The sequence below is a fragment of the Lampris incognitus genome, chromosome 7 (assembly GCF_029633865.1).
Source record: "Lampris incognitus isolate fLamInc1 chromosome 7, fLamInc1.hap2, whole genome shotgun sequence".
Lineage (NCBI taxonomy): Eukaryota > Metazoa > Chordata > Actinopteri > Lampriformes > Lampridae > Lampris > Lampris incognitus.
In genome coordinates, this window is record NC_079217.1 from 34,584,755 (window position 1) to 34,605,837 (window position 21,083).

Here is a 21,083-nt window from a genome sequence, read left to right on the forward strand (position 1 = left end):
AGTAGACAGTCTGATAAATCCGGTTCATTGTTATTAGGCTCAGTTCCTTACACTCCCTATCCCAGCTACTTAAAATTTGCTTAATTTAAAACATCCAAGTCGAGTTGAAGAAGTGGTCCCAAAAGAATTTATCAGACTGTGCATGCAAGGCGGAAAAATCAAGCCCAACTATGGGGATACCACTTTTGTCAGTCTGTCTAACTTCACCTCCACTCTGCTCTGTTGCGGTGAATGGTAACTCTTGATGATATGTTTTGAAGCTGTTTTGACGTGGCCTGTGTACCTGTCTATTCTTTCTTCCTTTTTCTCACTCGTTTTCTGTTCTCTCCATCTCGCTGCGCTTGGTGGAGCCAGAGCTCGTCCTAAGTGCCCGACACAGAGGTATCTTCACTCTCCTTCTCGCTTTTACTCTGGAATTTTCTTCCTGCTTGTCCAGCCCGTTTACTCATTCCCAATCTCATGTAGACCTTCCAGCTTTATACCATCCTCAGCCTCTCCTCCTGGTTTCAGAGATAGAGGGGAAGACTAGGCCCCTAACCCTATTGCTGCCGGAAAATTGGGCTCTGGAATTGAGTGGGTGGGGGTAAATTTCAGAAAGCTACCAGAGAACAGTTTTTCAGTTAGCTTCCTAATCGAGGGGATTGTGATTGTAGAGCGACAAGTGTTGAGTTAAAATTAGGGTAAAGAAATGAACAAATTCAAACTTAACAACTGAAAACACAAACATTCTCATTATTTTTTAAATCCATATTTCCAACCATTAAAGCAAAGAAAATTATTTTTTAGGGAAAAGCTGTGCTGCATGTATTTCATCTCACAGTTGTAACAAGAGACTTAATTAGTCACACACACACACACACACACACACACACACACACACACGCACGCATGCTCATGCACTATATGAAAAATCAAACTGACCAATACCATTATTCTTTTACTTCCTCACTGGAATATGGCTCTTACAAAAAAAGAATATTGTTAAAAATCAATGTATGTATTTGTAGTCTAAAATGGACATACACCCCATAAAGCTTTGAAGAAAATGTTTTATTTATTCATGCATTATTTAATTGGCTTTTGTTAAGCCAAGCTACTGAAGGAAATAAGGTTATAATGTAAAGACCACCATGTAGTATAGTCAGAAGTGATCATTTTCAGCCTATCCTCTCTTGTTCTGACACCAACTCCCTCTTTCTATGCCCATGTCTATTCAAACCCTATCCTACTTCTATGTCCCTCCCTCCTTCCCTCTCTGTAGCCCTCTGTCTTTCTCAGTCACTTATCTGACTGTTTCTCTCTGTGTTTTGTAGCCTGGACCTTTCAGAACTGGCCAAAGCTGCCAAGAAGAAGCTCCAGGCGGTGAGTGTGGTTGGACTGTAGGATCAAAACATAGCCTTAGTATAGTTAAAAGATGTCAGAATGTTGCTTTTTAGGTTAGTTTTGTTTGAAGTTATAAGAGTCCATTCTGTCTGATGGATCTACTGTTGCAGATTGCACAAGTGGTACCTTAGCATTTTCAATGTTAATACCCCTCCGCTCCCTTTCTACTCTCTGTGTTTATCAAAGAGAGAAGTTAGGAAGCAGGGAATTTTTTTTAGCCTATTGTTATGCTTTTGTTGTGAGCACTGTATATGTGCTCAACAAATATATCTGTGTTCCACATGTTGTTTGTGCTCTTTTGCACATATGTCTCTGTGCACATGCACCTGTGTGGCTGCATCTGGCTGTAACAGCTGAACAATCGACTGTTTGAGGAGCTAGCCATGGATGTCTATGATGAGGTGGATCGCAGAGAAAATGATGCAGGTGAGTCTCCCTCGCCTTACTCCTCATGTCCACAACAAATCTGTCTATCTCACTGTTGCCCTTTTCAAGTATGAAAGCATTCCTCTGGCCGTAGGGATCTTCACTTAGATAGTTTCCCAGGACACAACCTCACTCTGTTAAGCTCTAAACTAGGACAATCTGTGAACTTGGACTGAAGAGAAGCATAGGGAGCAGGAGGAAGAATGCTGGGAAGATGAAAAAGTCACCAAAATCATTCTGTAGTGAAGATATGATGTTAAACTCTGACTAGAGAAAGTCAGAGGGGGAAAAAACGAAGGAAACATGTACAGAGATGAATCTGAAGAGGAAGGAATAAATTAAAAGAACTTGGCAATGGGAAAGAAGAAAGAGGGAAGAGAGAAAGGGATGAGAAAAGGGGAGTGAGTATTGAGAGGAAGACCAGACAGAGGACGAGTGAGTAAGGAAGTGTCTGAGGAATTCTGGAGTCTCCCTCTGATTCTCCTCCTCCTTGGCATCCTTTATTTCTCTCTCGCTCTCTCTCCGCTCTTGCCCTCTCTCTCTCTCTCTCTCTCTCTCTCTCCTCACTCTCTCAGTAGCAGTCATATTGTGTGTTGCAGGAAGCTCAGCAGGTAAGTGGCAGGGACACACATGCAGCCATATAAATACAGAGAGGGAGGGTTCACAGCAAAGCAATACTGTGTAGGAGTGGGAATTTATATTCTCTGTCTATAGCAGTTTTGTTTTATTAACTGTGTGTGTGTGTGTGTGTGTTTGTTTGTGTGTGTGCGTGCGTGCGTGTGTGTGTGCGTGCGTGCGTGTGTGTGTGGCTAAATGGCTGGAGGAGGCTGGACTGGGCGTGGGGCTGGGTTCCATTCAAGATGACCTTGTTTTTCAAATACACACACAAACTTAAAGTGGGCCCTGTATGTTTGTCTCCAGTGTGGCTGACTACACAGAACCACAGCACTCTGGTGACGGAGCGCAGCGCAGTGCCATTCCTACCAGTCAACCCAGAGTACTCTGCCACGCGCAACCAGGTAAACACACACACACACACACACACACACACACACACACACACACACACACACACACACACACACACACACACACACACACACACACACACACGCCTATCAAACTTCTACATTGGGGATTTTTAATCCTGTAATACAGGGATACAGGAGGAGAGGAGAGAGAGAGAGGTAAAACGTTCCCATTAATAGAGAGAAAGACAAAACTGTGTGAAGCCTAAGCTTAGAGAAGGGAAACGTTTTCCAGCTGTGTGCGCATGTGTTCTACAGGGAAGGAGGGATGATGGTGTGTGTGTGTGGGGAAAGTGTGAAACAGACAGAATGTTCTTCAGCTGCGAAAGAGGAGCAAAGATATTGCCCAGCTGTGTTTTATCCTTCTTTCTTATGTTTTTCTCTCCCCTGTGAAGTCACAAATCTCACCATGTGCGTGTGTGTGCGCGCACGCGTGCGTGTGTGTGAGTGAGAAATCCCATATGTCCTCTCACATACTTCACCCTTAGCTGTTTGGCTCATTAGTGTAAACATTGACCTTAACCCACACATAAGCACACACAGCGAAACCATTCCAGCGCCACGTTGACTCTTCCCTCGTTGGCTGCAGTTCACTGTGGTCAGGACTGACTATTTTGTTCTCCTTAAACAAAGCACAGCATTATGAATAGACATGCAGTTCCACAGAGTTCAGATCTTGGATGAAAATTGACATTTTTAATCTCTTAGGTCAACACAAGCAGGCTACTCTAATTGTATGGTTCATTGTTTGGAGTGTGTGCCGGTATATACAATTGTTGTGCATCTGTAAGCGCATACTATTGTATTCGTGTATATCTTGAGGGTGCGTGTGTTTGAGTGTGCATGTGTGCTCACTCAGTATGACTGGGTTTTTCCACAGCACAAGACTTTTGACCACAGCACTAGCCCAGGAGCAATCGAAGAGACAGGGAACTGATGACGTTAGGTCTTATTGACATAACCATAGCACTTATGATAGTACTTGAAATACTTTACTAAACTTGGGATTTGTGTGTGTTTTGTGTTATCATTAATCTTGGTTTAATTGTGTGTGTGTGTTCATATAAATTGTGTGTAATGTCTCTTGTTTTCTCCTTCTCCCCATGTCTCTCTGAACCTCTCTTCCTGTTACTCTCTGTCTTCTCTCACTACACTCACCCCCCACACACACACCAGGGTCGGCAGAAGCTTGCTCGTTTTAATGCTCGAGAGTTTGCCACACTTATCATCGACATCCTGAGCGACGCCAAGAGGAGACAGCAGGGGAAAGGCCTCAGCAGCCCAACGGGTGAGATGCAGGGCAGCGACTGGGGACTGAAAGTTAGGGAAGTTGGAGGATGAGTGAGAGATGATTAGAAGACTTGAACGTGGAGGGACAAATGGAGGCTGTAATGAAAGATTGTGAGAGGAATGAAGGCAGTTAGGAGAGTCTCGTCAGAAAGGTAGGTGATGAATGAACAGATGAATAGGTGTAGTGCTTGAAAGAAATCGAATAAGAGAGGCTAAAGAAGAAAGAGGAAATTACAGAGAGTGGGAGAGCGGGAAAACCGGAGGGAAGATGAAGAGAAGATGAGACAACCGGGCTCCACTAAACCCCTGCAGGGAGGGGGTTGGAGACGACAGGGGAAGCCTGACTGATCCTAATGGGTGCGAGAGGGAGATATGTGGGTTAATGGATGATAGGGATATAATGGTAAGACTATTAAAAAAAAAAAGATGGAGAGGGAGGACATGACCAACAGCTTTTACATCCACATCAAGGTGAGACAGAAAGTGTTACAGAGAATAGAATTCATTCAGTTTTATATTAAGAGCGATATTAGTCAGTAATGGTGCTATCATCTGATGCTAAGTAGATTCACAAAACTTTGTCTGCTTGTGTAACATTTATATATACGTATATATTATGTATATATTTGTTGTTAAAGCTTGTCCCTGTGTGTTATATTGTGTATTTATTTTAATAATTTAGGTTTGAGTCTATAAAAACTTTTTTTTAGCTTGCACAAAGGAAAAGATGCTGCAGTGACTTTATCTAGACTGGGAAAAAAGGTGTTGGCAAACATTTTATAAGTGATAACTTTGGCTTTCATCATTACATAATTATTGATAAAACGAAAAACCTGTCAATGGGCAGTTTTCAGTTTTCTCCTGGGCCACAACACGAGCAACGTTCACCATGCTCGAGTCACATGATGTCATATGTCTGTTTGGTGAGCCATAATCTGGCAGGTGTGCACAACGCTTGTAAAACTGTTTGTCCTGGCAGAATGTAGTCCATCAGGCTTGAAGTCAGTGGGTGGTCAGGCATCTGAAGCGCTCACATTTCACATTAGAAAGGGATTTTCTGTGCCCTTCCTTGTCAATCTCTTGATTGGCTGTTGGTCCCATGCCATGGCATTGGCTTTTTAAAAAGAAAGGGCTCTCTTTGACAAGTGAGGGTTGGTTTGGTGGTTGTTAACAGCTTTCATCAGTGCGTACAAAAATGTTCACCCTTTCTGATATTGTAATACAGGTAGCTACATCATTTTATATTTTTCCCTTTTCAGTTTCTGCACATATCGGAAGTTATTGCATCAAAGCCATGATATCCCAATGGTGAATTCTTTTTTGGGATTGGTGAGATGTCAGTGCTCCCCATAATACTGCATCACCATCTACTCCGTGATCACAGGTGCACCCTGTGGGATATTATTGCCATAGTAAAACTCATTAGCTTATCAACCAGGATTTCCCTAAGAAAAAGACAAGAGAGAAAAGCAGGAGATGGATTGACTAGTTGGTGTAAGGTTGTCTGTATTAATCACATTCTTTCATCCATTCAGATCCGTCAGACCTGGGCATCGATGATGACCAGCATGACTATGACAGTGTAGCTTCTGATGAAGACACGGACAGTGAGCTGACTACCCAGAACAACAACAACACACAGCGAAACAACCGTGCCAAGGTATGCAAAGTCACAGACACTCAAACTTGATGCACAGAAAAAATGATATACATGCCAGCAGCCAAGTCAAGATACCATATAGCCTATCACTCAGATTAAGAACAGGGCAATGCCACAGTCACTTCTGCATTTTTGCACATAGTTAATCACAAATGCACAAGACTTAAGAGTTCAACTGCCAAAGGAAACTGACTGCTTTCATAAGACAGGAGGTTCACACAAGCTCTACATTTCAGTAAGCCTCTCCAGTGCTTTGAGATGCTGCAGTAGCAACAACTACAAAAGGTATCATCTTCTTTTCCCTTCGCCTGCCTGTCCCAGCATGCTTTGCTGGGAGTGGCTGCAGTCGGGAGAGGCACATAGCTCCCGAGTGACATCAACAGCTATTCTGGGACCCACTAAGGGAGGCATTGTTCAAAGTGAGAGAGAGAAAGAGAGAGTGGTTTGAGAGAAGGGAAGAGGGAATGGAAAGAAAAGTAAGAGATGGATTGAGTGAGTGGTAGAAAATTTCAAAGCTAAATCCGTTATAAACCTATTTTCCTGGGTACTCGTGCATCTCAGTGGGTAGAGCATTGACAGTCCTAGTGCTAGGCATTCCAGTTGTGCATCCATTCATTCACCAACTGTGCTTGTGACCTTGTCAGACGCTTGGGCTCAGAGCAGCCAGAAACTGGCAACACATGACACTATACTGCATCAGATATGTTAGGTAGTAAAAACGGGTGAAGTATTTATTAATCAGAGAAATACATGAGGAAGAGGAGGTATAAAAGGATAGTATAATAAAGAGAGAACTACAGAGATAACTAAGTGAGACAGTAAGCAGAAGAAGTGGTGGCTCGATTAAAAATGACAACAGTTGAGCAGAGTGTTTATAGTGTTTATAGGATACATTTTAGGGAGTGGTAGAGAGTGCGAGAAAAACTGTCCGAGCACATCTCCAGAGGGGTGTGTGTGTGTGCGTTTGTGTGTGTGTGCGTGTGTGTGTGTGTGTGTGTGTGTGTGTGTGCGTGTGCACGTGCGCGTGCGTGCATGGCAGATTGGGGGTGGTGGTGTGGTATGGAAATGAAGAACTAAGGCTCCATTGTTTATATGTGTGTTACTGAAAGAAAGTTTGTGTGATTCATTGAGACACTGGCCTCTAGAATGCAGGTGAACATGCTACCTCCCACAGAGTCCCACACAATGCTCAGCTCTGTCTCTGCCAAGCTCAAAAAAGGCACCAATTCCCGCTCTATCTGAATTATCTCTACTACTACTACTACTACTACTACTACTACTACTACTACTACTACTACTACTTTCAGCTATTCCCGTTAGGGGTCACCACAGCGAATCATCCATTTCCATCTCTTCCTGTCCTCTGCATCTTCCTCTGTCACACCAGCTACCTGCATGTCCTCCCTCACCACACCCATAAACCTCCTCTTTGGTTTTCCTCTTCCCTGTCAGCTCCATATTCAGCATCCTCCTCCCAAAATACCCAGCATCTCTCCTCCACACATGTCCAAGAGGCTTGGACATGTGTGGAGGATATTAAAAACATATTAAAGACAAAGCAAGAGAGGCAAGATCAATCTTGCCTTTCTTGCTTTGTCTCCAAACCGTCCAACCTGAGTTGTCCCTCTCATATAATTGTTCCTAATTCTGTCCTTCTTTGTCACTCCCAATGAAAATCTTAGCATCTTCAACTCTGCCTCCTCCAGCTCTGCCTCCTGTCCTTCCGCTCTATCTGAATTATATTGCTACAAATTAAACACTGCGCCAGTTAGAGAGACGGTATCAGCTTATACCAAAGTTTTTTAAGCATGGCTGCTCTCGGGTGCCAAGGCTTTGGCTTAGTTTCTGCTAGCTGTGTGGGGAATCCACTAGAAGCGGGTCTGTTGTATGACCATTTTCATTCTCTGAGCCTAAATTTGAAAAACCATGGATTGTCATGTTTTGCCTCCAATGGATTATTTTTGACAAAACATGAGAACATCAGGCTTCCTGTATCAATAAGTATGCATGAGTTTGTTTATGAAGTGTTTACATGGTCCATTTGAGAAACTTTTTTCATTCATCAATTATCTATTAATCTTAACATTGTTTTTATGTCAGAATCATGTTTAGTGGCCATGTAGGTTTGCACAAACATGGACTTTTACTCTGGTTTTGTGGCTCTCTCAGTGTACTTAACATAGAATAACAACAATCTTCTGATATATACACAAGGATTGACTTATACAGGCGAAATAAGAGGTGATAAGGTGCGGTGTTGCAGAGAATACTATATCAGAGATGCTGAAATAGATGTTAGCAGGTTACTTACATACATGCCTGAGGTAGATGGACATGATAGAGCGTACCAGTATACACTGTACAGTACAATATATACAAAATGGTTGGATTTATTTGACAGTGTTAAGCGTTCATTTGAATGACAGCCCGCAGAAAGAAACTGTTTTTATATCTGGTTGTTTTGGGGTACAGTGCTCTGTAGCGCCTGCCAGAGGGGAGGAGTTGGAACAGGTTGTGACCGGGGTGTGATGGGTCTGTAGTGATGTTGCCTGCCTGTTTCCTGAGTCTGGAGGTGTATAAGTCCTGAGTGGAGGGCAAGTTGGCATCAATGATTTTCTCTGCAGATTTAACTGTCCATTGTAGTCTGTCCCTGTCCTGTTTGTTGGCCAAACAAAACCAGACGGTGATGGATATGCAGAGGATATACTGGATTATTGCAGTGTAGACCTGAATCAACAGTTCCTGAGACAGGTTGAATTTCTTGAGCTGGTGGAGAAAGTACTTCCTCTGCTGGGCCTTTTTGATTGTGTCTATGTTCGATGCCCACCTTAGGTCCTGGAACCCAGAAATCTGAAGGTTTTCACAGTAGATACCATGCTCTTGAATATGGTGGGGGGGGCTCCTCCGGAAGTCCACTGTCATCTCCACTGTTTTGCACATGTTCAGCTCCAGGTTGTTATGGCCGCACCAGAGGGCCAGCTGATCAACCTCCCATCTATATGCAGACTCGTCACCATCTCGGATAAGGCCAGTGATGGTTGTGTCATCCGCAAACTTCAGGAGTTTATCAGATGGGTCACCTGAGGTGCAGTCATATGTGTAGAGGGAGAAGAGTAGAGGGGAGAGCACATATCCCATTGGGGTGCTGGTGCTGATTATCCGGGTGCTGGATGTGATTTTTTTTTTTTCACCCTCCAGCCGCACCAGCTACCTCCTGTCTGTCAGGATGTTTTTAATCCACTGGCAGATGGGGGCTGGTACAGTGAGCTGGGTGAGTTTGGAGTGGAGGATGTCTGGGATGATGGTGTTGAACACAATGTAGTCATACAATTAAACATAGGTGAATTTTTCTGTTTTTTTTTTTTGTTGGTTTTTTTAACAAAAAAAAAAGTAAACTGACACTGTCTCATAAGCAAATCAATCATACACACACCCACACACGCGTGCGCACGCACATCTTAATGAATCTTATTACACTCAGAGGTGCAAATGTACTCAGACACACTCACTCTCTTTTCCTTGTTTGTGTGTGTGTGTGTGTGTGTGTGTGTGTGTGTCTCTCAGTTGCTTAGATGAATTGAAACCAACAAGACCTCATTCTTGAAAATAATCCTTTTTATCAGTTCTTAGAAAATCCTTTCAATTATTAGTGCAGATAGATATAGGGGTAAAGCAAACCTATCTAATAGAGACAAAACTTTTGACCCATTGCTCTCTCAAATAGCAGGAACTAGTGAGAATTTGTTTTGTTATGTTACAGTTTTAAAAAAACCTTAATATTTCTTTTATGTCAGTTCTGACTGCAGCACATTGATTTTTGAACTTGTGAAGCTTACTTTTTGCTTTTTTAGGTCCTTTATAAGGTGGCATGTCCCAATTTATAGGTAACACCTTAATAGTTCAAATTCCTCCAAATCATTTTTTTTCTCTTTTCAGCAGATGGCGCTTAAAATCAGTTATCCTTATATGGTCTTTATAAGGCATTAATCACACATCATCAGAAAAACGACAAGTTTCAAAGTGTGAGTTTTTTTTTTTTTTTTTTTTGTGGATCTAATTTTCTCTCAATCTTTTTTGCCTGTCTACCATTCTGTCTAACTATCCAGAGTATGGACTCATCTGACCTGTCAGATGGCCCAATTACCCTGCAGGAGTACTTGGAGGTCAAAAAGGCCCTAGCCTCCTCAGAAGCAAAGGTCCAGCAGCTAATGAAGGTCAACAACAACCTCAGCGAGGAGCTCCGTCGACTCCAGAAAGAGGTAGGGGGTGGGGGTGTGTGCAGCAAAAGATGGTCCAAAGGTCAAACAACTGTTGGAAACCAACAACAGTCTTAGAAAAGTGCAGGGAGAATGAATGGATCAGAGCTTTTGTGAGAGAAGAGGTCGAAGGAAAGGAAGGCACACAAAGGAGAAGATGATTAGCACAAGAGGTTTTTGTTTCTTAAAAAGAGATTATTTCAAAGCCTTTCCTTCCCAATAATAGTATTCAATGCAAAGCAACAGGAAAATAGGAGAGAGTAATAACAGTGAGTAGAGTAACGGTAGCCAGCCTGGATTTCACCTCCAAAATTGGAAACCATCCGTCTGGCTTATGTTTCCCTTGGAAAAAGGCGCTGAATACATTCTGGGTGGGTGCATAGTAAAGAATACTTGTCTTGTGGTCAAAGTATTACATTTGCTGGCAGCCATACCAACATGTACCCTGGCTCTGCCAAATGACAGAAGCTAAGCTGGTATGGGCTTGGCTAGTACTTGGATGAGAGACCTCCCAGGAAATCATGAGTTGCTGCCGAAAGTCGTGTTAGGGGGCAGTCTTCTCTCTGCTCCTAATAAAAAAAAAACATCAAATATCAAATCCCAATACCCCAGAGCAGTGACAGGGACACTGTGCTGTTGGAGATGCCGTCCTTAGGATGAGACGTTAAATCAGGGTCCTGACTCACTGTGGTCATTAAAGATTCCATGCCAGTTATCGCAAAGAGGAGGGGGTCCCCTGGTATCCTGGCAAAATTTCCAACCCGATGCTCTCCATCTGGCCACCTAATCATCTCTCTATGTAATTGGCTCAATGACTCCTCCCTCTCCACCTCAAGCTGATGTGAGGTGAGTGTTCTGGTGCAAAATGGCTGCCATGCTTCACATTGGTGGCGGTTGAAATAAGTTACCCCCTTCAATGTGAAGTGCTTTGGGTGTCTAGAAAAGTGCTATATAAATGTAGTGATTATTATTAGCATTACTCTAATAACAGTAAAATGATTTATTAGGCTTAGTAGGTGTCTGATGCTCTGATCTCCAGACTGCCATAGTTGACTAATATAATATCAAAATGATGGGGAATGTGATGGATGTTAACTTTTTATTCATCTTTAAAGATATTCGAGGTTGCAAGTGCAAAAATAAGAAATGGAGGAGGTTTTGGGATGTGAAATCAGATGGGAGACTGGTAGAAGATACACACTATTACCCCTTTCACACTGGCCAAAAAACCCCGCTAACATCCGGCTTTTTACATTGACCAAAGGCAGATATTAGCGGGTTTTTTGGCCAGTGTGAAAGGGGTATATATGTACAAAAGTATTGGGACACACCTCTTATTCATTGAATTCAGGTGTTTCATTCAGACCCATTGCCACAGGTGTATAAAATCAAGCAGCTAGCCATGCAGTCTGCATTTACAAACATTTGTGAAATGGTACTGCCATAGGATGCCTTTGCAATAAGTCAGTTCGTGAAATTTCTTCCATGCTAGATATTCCACGGTCAACTGTAAGTGGTATTATTGAAAAGTGGAAGCGTTTAGGAACAACAGCAACTCAGCCACAAAGTGGCAGACCATGTAAAGTCACACAGCAGGGTCAACGAGTGCTGAGGTGCATTGTGTGTAAAAGTCGCCAGTGCTCTGTTGACTCAATAACTGAAGAGTTCCAAACTTCCCCTGGCATTAACATCAGCACAAAAGCTGTGTGCCGGGAGCTTCAGGAATGGGTGTCCATGGCCGAGCAGCTGCATGCAAGCCTTACATCACCAAGCACAATGTCAAGCATCGGATGGAGTGGTGTAAAGCACGCTGCCACTGGACTCTGGAGCAATGGAAACGTGTTCTGTGGAGTGATGAATCACGTTTCTATGTCTGACAGTCTGATGGACAATTCTGGGTTTGGCGGATGCCAGGAGAACGTTACCTGCCTGACTGCATTGTGCCAACTGTAAAGTTTGGTGGAGGAGGGCTAATGGTATGAGGTTGTTTTTCAGGGGTTGGGCTAGGCCTCTTAGGTCCAGTGAAGGGAAATCTTAATGCTTTAGTATACCAAGACATTTTGGACAATTCTATGCTTCCAGCTTTGTGGGAACAGTTTGGGGAGAGCCCTTTTCTGTTCCAGCATGACTGTGCGCCAGTACACAAAGCAAGATCCATTAAGACATGGTTGAGTGAGTTTGGTGTTGAAGAACTTGACTGGCCCGCACAGAGCCCTGATGTCAACCCCATCGAACACCTTTGGGATGAACTAGAATGGCGGTTGTGAGCCAGGTCTTCTTGTCCAACATCAATGCCGGACCTCACAAATGCTATTCTGGATGAATGGGCAAAAATTCCCACAAACACACTCCAAAGTCTTGTGGGAAAGCTTCCAGAAGAGTGGAAGCTGTTATAGCTGCAAAGGGGGGACCACACTCCATGTTAATGCCTATGGGATTTATAGAATGGGACTGTCATACAAAGCTCCTGTACGTGTAATGGCCAGGTGTCCCAATAATTTTGTCCATATAGTGTAGAAGATGAATGGAAAAATGAAATGATAGGAGGGTAAAAAAGAGTTGATTGAGACAGGGAAAGTAGGGTGATGGAGAGACTGACAGATATTTTAATATCTTTGTAAGGTGATATGTTCCCATAACAGATTTTTTTTCCCTCTCCTGCTGTGTACATCATATGTTGTATTTGTTGACACTTCTTCGGTGACTACATTGACGAGTTGTCAGCCTCATGTGAGTCAGTGGAACCAACAATTTCTGGCTCCCACTTTGGCTTAGTTTTATTTTTTTGGTTCCTAATGCTCGTCTGTTGTTCCATGTTGTCCCACTTGTGTCCCTCCAACTGTTTCATCATTACTTTTCCACTGTATTCATGAGCATCTGACCATTGTGTAACTACATTACCCTTTGTTGTTTATTAGCTCTAGATTAGAGATGGACGGTCAAACATATGCCTGTACACAGACACACACACACACACTTGTGCAGGAAAGGTACAGATACAATAAATGACAGTGTAACCAGAAGAATCAGTACAGAGATTTAATGGTAATTATTTTTTTAACATGAAGACAAGTGTTTCAGTGCAGATGAGCCACCCCACTAATCCACCCCCATCCAACCCCCACCCGCCACCCCCAGCAAACTAGGTATGTATGTAGCCTTCCCTCAGCCCTAACTCAGCATGTTCCCTAGTGGAGTGCCTTTACTGCACATTCCCCTCCCCAGTACATGTAATATTAAAGCTTTGTGTATGTGGATGCTTATCTTTGACCATTCAGTTGACACCTACCCCTTCCCCCCTTTAACTTCCCCATGTCCATCCCTCCTTCCCTGCTCCCCCTCCCTTCATCCTTTCATCCCTCTCTGCCCCCTCACCCCTCCACCCTCCTCTCCCCGTAGATCACACGGATGCAGACGGAGAACAGTGTGCTGCGGGGGGGCCAGCAGGCTGGGGGGGTGGCTGGCCATGGGGTAGGGGGACCTGGCGGAGGAGGCCATTGGGCAGGGGGCGGGATGAGAGGAGGAGTAGCAGGAGGAAGGATGGGAGGGCTGGGGCCAGGTGGGGAACCCCCAGGGCTCTCTGTGCCCTCCTCCATGGCCCCCTACTCTCACCCCCACCGGAGGGACCGCCAGGCCTTCTCCATGTACGAGCCCGGGGCAGCCCCAGGCCCAAAGGCCCACAGCCCCCTAGCCCTGGACTCCCTGGCAGACCGCCTGCAGCCCCTCAACACACCCAGCGTAAGTTAGAAGCTCTGCCCCCTCCTCCTGACCTTTGCTGGCCCCTTGTTGGGTGCTCTGTGGCCTGATGGATGGGCAGTACCCCAATCCTTGTCTCTTTTTCCCCTTTGTTTCTCTTACCTGCATCTCGAGCCCCCATCCTTCTCTTTAAAATGTCCAGTGGTGCATGGGCCCTGCATCGATTTCAAAGTGTAGAATTTGCCATGTACAAGAACGCCAAGACATCCTATGCTTTTAGATCAATGAAGGGGTTGTGCATGAGTATGACTTGATATGGAAAGAAGGGAAAATAGGGATTGTCTTGGCTGGTCTGTTAACCAGAGCCGCCTCTCATGCACTGCTCTCCAGCCTGCTCTACACTTTCTAACCTTAACTCTTCAGCCTGGTTTTTGACCTCCAGCTTGCTCTCCTGTCCTCTGCCACAGCTGGACCTCTGCACGGTGGGAGCCTCTGCAGTACCTTATACATAGTCCCGCACGTACACACACACACACACACACACACACACACACACACACACACACACACACACACACACACACACACACACGAGAGTTGTGCTTCCACATGAGAGTTGCTTACCTACCAAAGTGAGACACACTTCCCGCCCCTAACAACACATTATGCAGACTTTCACTGCTCATAATGAGAAACTCATGACAATACAGATAATGCACCTTTGCCACTACTTGCTTGATACACAGATATATACACTTGACACCACTCTATAGCAATCTCCAACTTGCCATCTCTATACACAGAGGCTTACCTATTTGTCTGTCTTCTCTATCTGTCTCTCGTTACTTGTCTTTCTCTCGATCACTGCAGTGCAGCTGTGCATCCACTGGATTTAAGCATTATATCCATCTGTCTGCCAGACTATCCTGATATGCAACTGACAGTGCAGCACTTATGCTAATTATTTCCTCTTCTCTTACAGCCCAGTAACATTTTATAAATGTAGACTTTTGAAATTTTTTGTGGTGATTTTTAGCTTTACATAAGCATATCACCAAGTTTGGTTGAGATTGTTGTTCAGTTAGTTTCTGATGGAGAGACAGTCTTGGTGGGGATGTTCAGCAAACTCTTGATTTGAGCCAGCCCTGCTGTCTTGGCTTGTTCTTGTTTTCCTGTCCTTTTGCCAAACCTTTGTCTTTCACCCTCTATCTCTCTGCCTCACGTTACTGCCCTCTCCTTTCCATCTCTTGTTTCTTTTATCGCTCTCTCTCCCCCTCTATCACTTTCCTTTAATCTCTATCCCTTTCTCTCCAGGTGAGGAAGGGTGGTACTGGGGGCCCAGCGCCCTACGGGGGCCAGCATCTATCCAGTTCTGTGGAGATGGGCAGATACATGGTGGGTTCTCATACTCATGCCGTTTTTAGACTGATGTCTTTTAGTCTTCTTGGCCCTCCACTCTGACTTTAGCAAACTGTTTTTCATGTGTGTGGTTTGATTTTGATTCTTTTATCGAATCATCTATGGCCCCCAAGATATTATAATAGCTTGCAGTTTTCCTGTAGCACATACCATAAGTGCAGTTCTTGCCAAATCAGACTAATTCTTGGATAAAGCCCTCAGTCTTTTAACTTGCTCTGAATTTATCCTGAATTCACTATGAATTAGTTTTTTTTAATATCAAAAAATGCCTTTTCAAAAAACAACTGCATTGTCAAGAATTTTTTTTATTCACAGAAAAACCTCTGTGAGAGACTAAGAGGCAAACAATTTTTCATATGACATTTGGTAGAGGCTTTTTTTTCCTTTTTTTTTTTAAAGCACTCTATATGACTTTTAGAGAATCTGTTTAATGGCATTGTTGGAAGCCCCTAATCCCTGAGAGTGTTATGTTGTATTCATTAAGCTCCATGGGCTCACACAGGACAGGAGGCTTTGCTAAGTGAATGGGTGTGTAGTAATGCAGCATGTTATTGTGGGTCTCTGTTCAGGTCCCTAAAGCGGAGAAGCACGGCAGTGGCACAGACAGCGACTACGACAACACGCAGACATATGATCTCTCACTAAGGTCAGACTCGTGGAATGATGGATATTTGTATATACTTGTATTTACACTGAATGCCCTGTCCCGTTGATTTATATCTCTCTGTTACTGTCCCTGTTTCTCTCCCTCTGATTTCAGAGTCATGTTTTTTTTTTCATTTTCAGTTAATAGTTGATTTTTCCCTTCAGTTGATATTTTGCTTAAAAAAAAGTACATATTGGCGTTGTTATGGTCAACAGAATAGACCATAGCGGTCTATTCTGTTGCCTACCAATAAGTGGATCGTCTGTTCGAATCCCTGTGTTACCTCTGGCTTGCTCGGGTGTCTCTACAGACACAATTGGCTGTGTCTGTGGGTGGGAAGCGGGATGTGAGTATGTGTCCTGGTCGCTGCACTAGCACCTCCTCTGGTTGGTTGGGGCGCCTGTTCAGGGGGGAGGGGGAACTGGTGAAACTCCTCACTGTCAGGTGAAAAGAAGCAGCTGTCGACTCCACATGTATCGGAGGAGGCATGTGGTAGTGTGCACTGTCTCAGCAGAGGGGGTGGAGCAGTGACCGGGATGGCTTGGAAGAGTCGGGTAATTGGCCAAGTACAACTGGGGAGAAAAGGGGTGGAGGGGTACATATTTACTGCCCACCCCCTTGTTGTTATTTATTTATTTGGTGTGTGTGTATGTCGGGCATTTAGAATTTTAATTTTTTTTTCTTTTTTTTTTTTTGTGAGACACTATCTGTATACTAGTATACTTGTCATTTCAGTGCCTTGAAAGCATATTCAGCCCCCAAAACTATTTTGACATTGTGTGAGATTCTAAATTAAAAAGATATATAGAGAATTTTTTTCCCAGCTTATCTACAAAACATGTGCATCATTTCAAAATTAAATGTCCAAAACCTTTCAAAAATTTACTTATAATTAAAACCCCAAATTGTGAGATTTAAAAGTAGTACTTTCTAATTATGAGGCTAACTGTGCTCCGGTGTAGTACTACCTTACCAGCTCATCCCACTTGTTTATGGTCTCCAATAGTGGAAATTGGATTACCTGTTTTCAATTAATTCACGAGGATAATAAATGCCCCTTCTCTATGTGAGTTCCAACAAAATATAACCAACGAAAATTAATACAAAAGTTATTCAGAATGAATCAGAAGATGATGTTTATGGCTCAACAAACTAAGGTGTCACACAAAAAGGGCCTTTAAAGAAGAATGGCAAGGAAGAAGCCCTGGCTGTGGGGGTGTGTGTGCAAAACATCAAGTAAGATACTGCAAAGTTGTGGCAGCAAGTCTTGTGTGCTTGAGGCAATTGTTTATTACGGTTTCTAACTCTCCAGTCATACATTGCTCGACTCTGGCCATTTTTGCCAAGTTTTTAAATTGGAATTACAGAGCAGACTGTCTGTGAAGAATCTTAACACATATGATGGTGTGTAGGGATTGTCTTACCTCATCCTCTCACTCAAACCGGTAAATTACTTCTGCAACTATCACCTCCCCTCCATGGCTTAAGTTGTTAATTTAAAATTATCTTCTGTGTATGTTTCCCTCTTTCTGTCCCCTCCCTTGATTTGTGCCTGTGTGTATTTAAGTATGGGCCGCAGCAGCGAGGAGGACAGCCGAGAGTCAGAGGAGGTGGGTAGTGGGGTCGGGGAATTGGGGGAGCCAGATCCCACCTTACCCTGCACAGAGGACGTCATACTGAAGACAGAGCAGGTGACCAAAAATATCCAGGAGCTCCTGAGAGCAGCGCAGGAGTTCAAACACGACAGGTAGGAGAGAAAGAGACGCCTTCTTAGTTCAGTGAAGTTGTTTAAGTTCCCCAGTTCCTTGCATTTTCAACAGGTTTTATGTTTATCCTAAAAAAAAAAAATCTTTTTTAGCTTTGGCAGCGCCAAAGGTCCATACTTTTAAAGGAATAGTAAAACAGGGGTGTAGTGTTCTACTGTGACACTGCCACCTCCAGTCCCTCCACACCACCATCACTGTCCTCTTTTAGGTGGAGGCAGGTTTAAATCAAGTGCTTACTTACTCTGAGTAACCATTAAATGGGACATAGTTAAGAGACTGCATGAAAGGTGCATTAGGAGTAGTCTAGTGCATAAGTGAATAGCTGTTCATAAAAACGTGATGAGCTCGGTCATTGCTTCACTGGTAGTGAGCTGTTCCTCTTCCCCCTAAGCTTTGTTCCATGTTCTGAAAAGATCCACGCCGCTGTCACCGAGATGGCCTCACTCTTCCCCAAAGTAAGTTTACTTTCCCACTCTCTTTTGTTCTACTCTACCTCTTTTTATGGCTCCCTGTTTCACTTCTCTTCTAATGTTATTCATTTTACATGTGAGGTGAGCCTGACTCCTTCTTTGCCCCCCCCCCAACCCCCCACCCCCAGCGTCCGGCTTTAGATGCGGTTCACTGCTCACTGCGCTTGCTAGCCTCCAGTGCCTCGAGGTTGCAGGTGGAGTGCCGCAAGGCAGCCCCTTCGGAGCCAGGGGCCCCGGCTGTGGACTACCAGCTCCTCACCCAGCAAGTCATCCAGTGCGCCTATGACATTGCCAAGGCCGCCAAGCAGCTGGTCACCATCACCACCCGCGAGAAAAAACAATGACTTAGGGATTGACGGATGGATGGAGTGGTGGATGGATGAACAGGAAAGAGATGGGGGAAGGACTGTGGATCAATGCAAGAGATGGGTAGGGACAAGGGCAAGAGGAAGAGAGAAAACCAATGATTTTGGTTTTATTGTTTTTATGGGGCAAGGAAGATTGACTGACAGAGAACAACCACGAAGAACGTAGTGATTGGAGGCTGAGAAAACAGGATAGTAGGAGGAGAATGGATGAGGAGAATGGATGCCCGGATGGCAAGAATGCGGAGAAATAGGGATGGAGAGACCAAAGGGAGTTCCACAACACGTAGTGATGATGGGTGGTGGGGTGGGGGTCTCTTAGTGCTTCAAGTCAAGTGAAAGTAGAAAAGGGATGAGCGAAAGGATCCACCATGAGGCGCAGCCGGCAGCGCCCCAAAAATGAAACTGCATTGGAATCAAACAACAGCGATATATTTACCGCTTTAACTGTGACGTGCTTACCTGAGTTACGACGGTGGTTATGTACAGAGAACTTAGAGCAAGGTATCACAGAGTAGTTACTGTCCAGCTCTTATCTATCCACACCTCTCACTCACCCCATCCCATCCTCTCTCCACCCCCCACTCCCCTGGCCTTCAGCAGGGAGGGAACAGGTGCACCGCGAGAGACGGCGGTGGGAGGCGCTTGGATGGACTGCATCTTAAACTACGCCGCCACCGCCGCCCCTCCCTCCATCCGTCCTTAACCAGAGAGGAGTCTTTAATACCTCTCCTCTCCGCCCCACCTTCCCACCACAGCTCTCTGACACTCGTCCCCGAGTCGGCCTTCAGGAGGGCTTCGACACTTTCTGGTCGGAGTTGATGGGTCTCCATGTAACTGCCCCCAACCCCACCCCACCCCCAGGTGGTACACAGCATGACTCGGCATGTTTTCCCTTTTTACTTTCCTTTCTCTCTTTTATTGCGTTCATTTTGAATATGCAGATCGGTTGGGTCATACCTCTGAGGACAAGAATTACTGACTTTTAAAGAAACAAAACACTTAACACTGGAATAATTGTGATTTATTGTTGTTGTTTGTTTATCATGACTTTTTTTGTATTATTGATTTTCTTACTGTCATGACTTAACTGTTTATTAATGTTAATTTCAATGTCTCAAATATGATTCTCATACAGTAGAACAGGGAGATGGCCAGGAGTACACTCTTGACGCATGTTTGACTGGAGTCAATACACATACAAACACAGGAAGTCCTGTGAAAAGGTTCTCAACACTTCACAAACACTCCTTTCCTTCTCTGGGTGACAATTGTGTTTTCTTTGAGAGAATTGATTTTTGTTTTGTACCTGTCATGTTGTGATATGTCAGTGGCCAAGGGCTTGATCAGTTGCCAAAGTGAGAAATGTGTTTGAGATTGGGTGGGGGCTTGTTGGTTTTTGATTTTCTGTCAGACTGAAAATCCCTTGGCACGTTCTGACAGGACCTGGGTCAAACTGCTCCCTCACGTTCCTTAAGCTGTTTTGTGTGCGCTTGATTTACCTTACAACTTGCCTGATATATGACAAAACCAGTGGAATCATCTCAGAATCAATCCCACTTCTATTTGCTGTGCCAAGCAAGACAATAGAATCAAGTGCAGCATTCAGTCTAGCTTGGTATGAGAAGAAATGTTGCTCCAGGACTTTTAAACAGGATGTCATTTACTCGACAAGCCTAAAAAAAAAAAAACAACCTCGGGAGAGGGATTGCAGGGATGCGCCAGGGTGCAGATTCCCCTAGTGAAGCTGAACACAAGCAGCCATTAGTTGTATGCATGTTATCAAATGTTCAGCCACGTATTAAACTGCTATAGCATACCGGTATGTTACAGTTCAATTTATATAGACTTAATCCCATGTTGTGGCATCTGCCAGATAAGGCAGTCTGCAACATATTAAAAGTAGCTGGCCAGTTTGACGGCTACATTACATACAAAAGAGCTAGATCTCAGTTCAACAACATATCTGGGAGAGACATAGTATCTTTATTTGAAATGGTTTAATATTATTTAAAACACCTCAGGTGCACTTGAGTTAGTTTGCCTTGTTTTTTTTGTCTTTTTTTTTTGGTTTACTTATTTGATTTCGAGCGTGGCAAGCTATATCAAGCCCACCTTGTTATCTCAAAATGCCATTTCCAGCATCAGCTTTATTCATGTTTTTACTTCCACCACTAAGGGTCTCTTGACTGTCAACATTTTTTTCATTCTGACATCTGGTATTACAAATGTCCCTATAGGGGGGAGTTGATTGGTTGCTCAAATTGTCCTGTTCCGTGTCCAAACAAATCATGTCCATAAGACTGTTGTGATAATATTTGCCTTTGCACATCACCATCTCCTGTTTGACTGGCTTAGATACAGTAATGTTGTACTGTCTGCTGAAAGCACATATGTGCACACATTAAAATACACACACACACACACACACACACACACACACACACACACACACACACACACACACACACACACACACACACACACACACACACACACACAGGGCCAGTAGAACAGCATTTAACCACTTGTCCCATTCAGTCATCATTGCCTGCGTTCTAGATTAGAGCCATATATATGAACATATATTTTCATGGTATATTTTATGTTAAGCTATATGTGCGGATTATGTTTGTGAAATATTTGTGTATTTCAGAGGTGTCAGGCTACATTGCAGG

At 43.9% G+C, this 21,083-nt stretch overlaps 1 protein-coding gene across 1 annotated transcript in view; it reads left to right on the forward strand.

Moving 5' to 3' along the window:
* git1 (G protein-coupled receptor kinase interacting ArfGAP 1) overlaps window positions 1-19,341 on the forward strand; it is a 31,557-nt gene extending 12,216 nt beyond the window's left edge. Inside the window, exons 9-20 of the mRNA XM_056283033.1 lie at window positions 1,314-1,362; window positions 1,737-1,809; window positions 2,731-2,828; window positions 4,014-4,125; window positions 5,663-5,787; window positions 9,894-10,046; window positions 13,443-13,781; window positions 15,054-15,134; window positions 15,728-15,804; window positions 17,372-17,551; window positions 17,962-18,025; window positions 18,169-19,341. Of these exons, the coding sequence (XP_056139008.1) occupies window positions 1,314-1,362; window positions 1,737-1,809; window positions 2,731-2,828; window positions 4,014-4,125; window positions 5,663-5,787; window positions 9,894-10,046; window positions 13,443-13,781; window positions 15,054-15,134; window positions 15,728-15,804; window positions 17,372-17,551; window positions 17,962-18,025; window positions 18,169-18,384 (1,567 nt within the window). The 3' untranslated portion in view covers window positions 18,385-19,341. The remainder of the gene's footprint in view (window positions 1-1,313; window positions 1,363-1,736; window positions 1,810-2,730; window positions 2,829-4,013; window positions 4,126-5,662; window positions 5,788-9,893; window positions 10,047-13,442; window positions 13,782-15,053; window positions 15,135-15,727; window positions 15,805-17,371; window positions 17,552-17,961; window positions 18,026-18,168) is intronic.
* The last annotated feature ends 1,742 nt before the right edge of the window (window positions 19,342-21,083 follow it).